General features: G+C 45.5%; 1 protein-coding gene across 1 annotated transcript in view; it reads left to right on the forward strand.

The window, feature by feature from the left end:
- VAX1 (ventral anterior homeobox 1) overlaps positions 1-4,432 on the forward strand; it is a 6,824-nt gene extending 2,392 nt beyond the window's left edge. The window contains exon 3 of the mRNA XM_072424265.1: positions 2,138-4,432. Within this exon, the coding sequence (XP_072280366.1) occupies positions 2,138-2,599 (462 nt within the window). The 3' untranslated portion in view covers positions 2,600-4,432. The remainder of the gene's footprint in view (positions 1-2,137) is intronic.
- Positions 4,433-6,077: the final 1,645 nt, after the last annotated feature.

Raw genomic sequence — 6,077 nt, forward strand, 5'->3', positions numbered from 1 at the left:
GAACCTCTGCCATACCGAACCTATATTGTACCAGAATCTCTACTTTATTACACAGAACCATTCAGTGCCTCCATTTCATAGTATAGAACCTCCACCCTATTATACAGAACACTCACAGAACCTCCACCATACTCAGCCTTTATTTTACCAGAACTTCCACTTTGTTACAATACAGAACCGCTCAGTGCCTCCAATTTATTGTACAGAACCTCCATCTAAACCCCCATCATTCAGAACCTCCAATCCATTATTCAGAACACCAACAAAACCGTACAATACCTTCCCTTAGAATTCATCCATCTTTACAGAACCTTCACCCTTATATATATATATATGCATACAGAACCGAACAGAACCGAACAGAACCTCCAATTCATTGTACAGAACCTCCATTACACCATACAGGGAACTCATCCAATTTCACCAGAACCTCCACCATAAACTATATGGCAGCCGCCACTGTACAGCTTTTATTATCCGGAACCCCACCACACACAATCTATACAGAACCGAACAGAACCTCCATTACACCATACAGAAGAATTCACCCATATTTACCCGAACCTTCACTTTATTATACAGAACCGATCAGAACCTCCAACCCTGATACACAGTATAAAGACTTCACAATCTGTACAATCTCTCCTAATACAATCCTTTTCTGGGGTATCACCTGGGGGCCCATAGACCCCAAAACAGCCCAATCAGATATTTTCCATTTTTAGGACATTTCTAGATTATATTGTTATATGACATTGCAATGAATCGTGTAATAATCGTATAATATTGTATAATAATCGTATAGTAATCTATATTATTGTAAAATAATCGTATAGTAATCTATATAATTGTAAAATAATCGTATAGTAATCTATATTATTGTATAATAATCGTATAGTAATCGTTATAATTGTATAATATTCGTATAGTAATCGTATATTATTGTAATATTTCGTATCTTGTATTATCTCTTCCTATCGTTGTGTTATTTCTGTATCGGAGGAAATGATTGGCCGATCTTTATGTTCTCTGCATTGTACAGAATTTGTCGCGATTTGGTATTTCCCCCAAATTGTGATCTATGACAATCATCCGATCCCCGATTATATAAATCTATTATATTATTCACAAATTCCGAGTCACAATCACTATAATCCTAAATAAATAATATCGGTCAGATCATATTAGTATCGGTGGGACAATAATAATCGTGTCATTGTTTTGTGTTAATTCGGATTTCATTGTTTAACATGTTTCCCGTGTTTCTTGTTATGACCGCCGATAATTTATCACAACTATTGTTTATCATTCGATAATTCTCCAATATCTGTATCGAATGAAATAATAACGGTGATCGGCTGGCGGTTATTTTGTTACAATTGTTATATTTCGGGGCCGTTACGGGGATGATCGGCGGGTTTGGCCCAAAAAACATTTATCCCCGGAATCTAATATGATAATTGCCGGACGATGAATGCTCCGATGTCTGGGGATATATCGGGTATACATGGGGTGTATATCGGGTATTTATGGGGTATATATCGGGTGTATATCAGGTATATATGGGGTGCATATTGGGTATATATCGGGTATATATGGGGTGTATATCGGGTATATATCGGGTGTATATGGGGCACGGACTGGGCATTTCCCCAAATATTTATATTCTATACATCGGATTAGGCTGAATATTTGGCTGGTCCTGGAATCGGCCGGCTATGATTGTCGGGCTATAAATCAGGCAATGATTGTCGGGTGTGCGATCGATTATCTGCCAATTATGCTGGCTGGATTGAGAGAATAAAAGAATCAATTCCTCCACTCACAATTATCGGGGGAATAACAATGCCCCAAATGAGAATCCCATAATCTACACAGAAGGAGGATCTAGGGCAATACCAAATCTGTCCCATAATAAATCATACTTATGCTTCTCTGTTTATGCTTCTGTTCTTTTCTTCCCTAGTTTATCCTAGTTTATTTTACTTTATCCCTAACCTTCACCCTCTTTCTCTCTCCCACCTCTCCCCCGTCACTTTACCCCCATCCCCTCCCTCCTATTGCCCCTACCATTTTACCCCCTTCCCCCCTCTTTCCCCCTTATCTGGCTCTCATGGTTCTCTCTCTGCCATGGCAGGTAAAGGTTTGGTTCCAGAACCGCAGGACCAAGCAGAAGAAGGACCAGGGGAAGGACTCAGAGCTGCGTTCCGTTGTCTCAGAAACCGCAGCCACCTGCAGCGTCCTCCGGCTCCTGGAACAAGGCCGCCTCCTGTCCCCTCCTGGCTTACCCGGACTATTGCCAGCCTGTGCTGCAGGAGCACTGCGGGCCCCCAACAATGCTGGACCAGGGGCCCCATCTATTCCTGAAGTCACTAGTGCCCCCCCTCACCAACCTGGACTGCACACTTCGGGGCACAGCCTCTTCAGCATGCCGGTGCCATCTCTGCTGGGCACTGTGGCCAACCGGCTATCCGCCAACCCACTGACAATGGCAGGGAACCTCCAGGAACTCTCCGCCAGGTACCTCAGCTCCTCGGCCTTCGAGCCCTACTCCAGAAATTCCTCCAAGGAGGTTCTAGAGAAGAAATCCCTGGACTGACTATTCCTGATGTGGGGCGACACCATCCGATGAAATGAGTCTGGCATGTGACATCACTGAACCCCAAATTCTCAGAATATCCCTAATGCCACCAATCCTGAAACCTCGGATTATTCTGACCACCCCCAAATCTCTGGGTGCCCCCATCCCTAATACCATCTCCCTAAACCTCATAAAATATTACCTAAATACCAGCAACCCCCATATCTCAGAATACTCTGCCCTAAATACCACTAATGCCCAAACTGCAGGCCCCTGTCCCCCAATATCTCAGAATACTCTGCCCCTAGTGCCACCAACCGCCAACATTCTGGGTACTCAATCCATATGGCCATCAACATAAACCTCAAATTACCACAACCTAATGCCACCAGGCCCCAAAAGCCCCTAATGCCCCTGACCCCAAAATCTCTGGGTGCCCCCATCCATAATACCATCACCCTAAACCCTAAAAATATTACCTTAATACCAGCAACCCCCAACCCTCCAAATACCCTGCCCTAAATACCAATACTGCCCAAACTGCAGAACCCTGACCCCCAAATATGGAGGCTTCAACACCACAAATCCCTGAAAATGGACTTCCAAGGTAAAACCTCCAGGCACTAAACCCAAAACCCAACATCAGATCCAGGGAACTTCCCCAATACCCTTTTCCCTCCAAAGGGTACAAGGGTCTAACCCAACCCGACACTGTCCACCTATCTGCACCGATGTATAAACTTTGGGCACCGCACCTTTATACCCCAATTATTTCTGTCCCCCAATAGGTCGGGAGGGGCTGTGCCCCAGTTGCGCACCCTTGGGAGCTAAATTCCCCATCAACTGGAAACCTTGAACCCAGAGCTCAGCCCATGATCCGGCTGGAAGGACCACATGGAAGACACAAAGGGGGAATATGATGTCAGAGTTGGGTTCATGTGGTATGTCTGGTCTGAATTCCCATCCAATACCCCTGACAATGATGGGGTAACTGGAGTATGAATGCCGGGTAATTATTGATTGGTGCAGGACATCCAATCTCTATCTGTCATCACCCCACAAAATATTTGACCCTCAGTTTCGATAGGTACAGATAACATGCCAGAGGGATGAACCCCAGTCTATAAAAATGCCCCTAAGTGCCCCTTTCCCAGCATTGGCAGTGCACTTAGACCCCCGCAGTGTCCCCATCACCAGACTTTAACCCTTTCCTCTGGCTGATACTTTTTTCCAAACAACACCAAACTGGGGAGAATTTGCTGCATTCCTATTATGTGATTGGTTGACTCGATGGACATAAATGATTCTTAACTCCTCCCAGTGCCACCAAAGAGCCAATCGCACACAAGCGAACCTTGGGGGGAGAGTCTTAAGGGCGATTACGCTGTCCAATAGCGGAGGAGTCCGTTTACTGACGTTACACCAGCAATTGTCACTTAGTACTTGAATGTGTCCCGGGGCGCCTTACGATGTACTCTGATCAGCTGACCTGGTGCCGGCCCCCGAGGACCAGAGAAGCCGCACACCTCCGCTCAGCCGAGGGGCGGCCCTGTACGGCGCCATAATCTTATTCTAATATTTTTATTGTAAACTATTTAAGTGAAGGGAAATGGCGGGATCGTGGGAAATGTCACCGCCTGAAACTGACCGCCAAATGTTTCTTTTTTTTTTGTTCTGGATGTTGAAGGTTTGTTTTGTGTTCATGTTGTGCGAGTGACACCTCTGTATATGAAAGGAAATCTATATATTACAAATTATTGTATTTTCACATTCTATTTAAACACCAAATTATTATTATTTGATATGTGGGAAGATTTCATGTGTTTCTGGCTGTCTGAATCCGCAATTAAATGGAAATGAGGCGATGTGCGCCCAATGCTGACTCGTGTCTCTTCATTTCTGTGTCTGCTGGTGACCTGTGGCCCCTCAGATGGGCCCTGGGGTCATTTTTGTATTGTGTGGTGCTGGGTATTATTAATGATGACTACTACGTGACCATTTCTACACACATTCCACATGCATGCTCCACTAGTGCAGATCTGCAGAAATAAAGATAAAGGATGAAAAACTAGAATAAGATTTAAAAATTGACAATTCCTAATAATACTCAGAACATTATACACATCATCCAGTTGGGGTTCACAGCTCATTTAGGGGAAATAAATTATGTGACACAAAGCTCTGCAGGGGCAGAAAAAGGTTTATTTATGGTTTGGAATTCCTGGCTTCTATTGGCTGTGGAAAAATAAATCAGCTGGGATAGGTGGGATAATGTCACATGATCTAAAGCAGGGGTCGGCAAAGTTTTATGGCCACTAGTTTTATGGCCTGCCCGCCCTAATGGCCCCTCCCACCACCAGGGAACGCCCCCTGGAGTGAAATCCCTCTCCTCCGTATGCATTGGAAGTATCAACGCCGGCCGCGGTAAATGGCCGAGCAACTGCAAGTGGGCGGCACCGGAGCTCCAGTAGTTCCTAACGCCCCGTTAAGCCGGAACAAACCTAACACGTTAAACTGGAACAAACTACCGGCTAGGCCTTTAGAGTTTGCTGACCCCGGATCCAAAGGGTGAGGGGAAATCTAGAATTTTCTGACACCGCTGCAGTCAGACATCACTTTTTGATTACAGGAAATCTTCACATCTGGTGCAATAAAATATCACACAAAATATTATTTCCTTTAAAAAAATATTTGGAGGGGCGGAGCCAAGACACGGATTCATGGAGTATTAGGGCAGAAGGAGCCCTCCATAGTTTGTCATTTATTCCGATGTGTGAGTCGTCACATTTATTGGTTTGAGAACTTTTCCATCGTCTCTGGGGAAAACACAAAACTGTGTACTGTTACTATTCCTCTATTTACCCCGGAGTTACACTTCAGGCCATGCGGCTGATATTCCCTGCTTGGAGGTGGTGTGTGGCCCTCTCCTGAGTTCCTGCTCCTCCATTTTCTATTGAAGATAAGTTTACTTCTCTCTGTATTTTGTTGTTACCCTTTGCTCGTTGTTACTAGGCCTCAGGGAGACGCTGGTTCCTTCATCTGGGTCTCTGCCACTACTCCTAGGGCATTTCAGGGCCCTTAGGGTCTAGGTTCCGGTGTATGAATCCTCCCACCCTCAGGGTCTATTCATACTGACAGGAGTCAGGGCCGGATTTAGGGTTGCTGCAGGTTGTGGCCATTTCCCTCTCCCTAGCTTGGAGGTCCGGTCATTATCTTCCTTACATTCGGGTGTTCCTCCCCTCCCCCCTACCCCGTGACACAGCTGGCCTTTGTATGTCGTGTGTACTCATCAGACTAATATTACACTGTGGGGCTCTGCGGGGGCGGGGCTGTGGGCGGCCCTGCAGGGGATGTCACTGATACATACACCAACAGATTTCCACCTTTCATCCAATCCCCATCCAGGTGTGGAGAGCGCCGGGTGACAACGTGTGGCCGCCTTCCAGTTCAGGATCCTCATGCAGAGGTGACAACACATCGGCTGCATTGAGAATTG

This window comes from Pyxicephalus adspersus, chromosome 10 (assembly GCF_032062135.1).
Source record: "Pyxicephalus adspersus chromosome 10, UCB_Pads_2.0, whole genome shotgun sequence".
Lineage (NCBI taxonomy): Eukaryota > Metazoa > Chordata > Amphibia > Anura > Pyxicephalidae > Pyxicephalus > Pyxicephalus adspersus.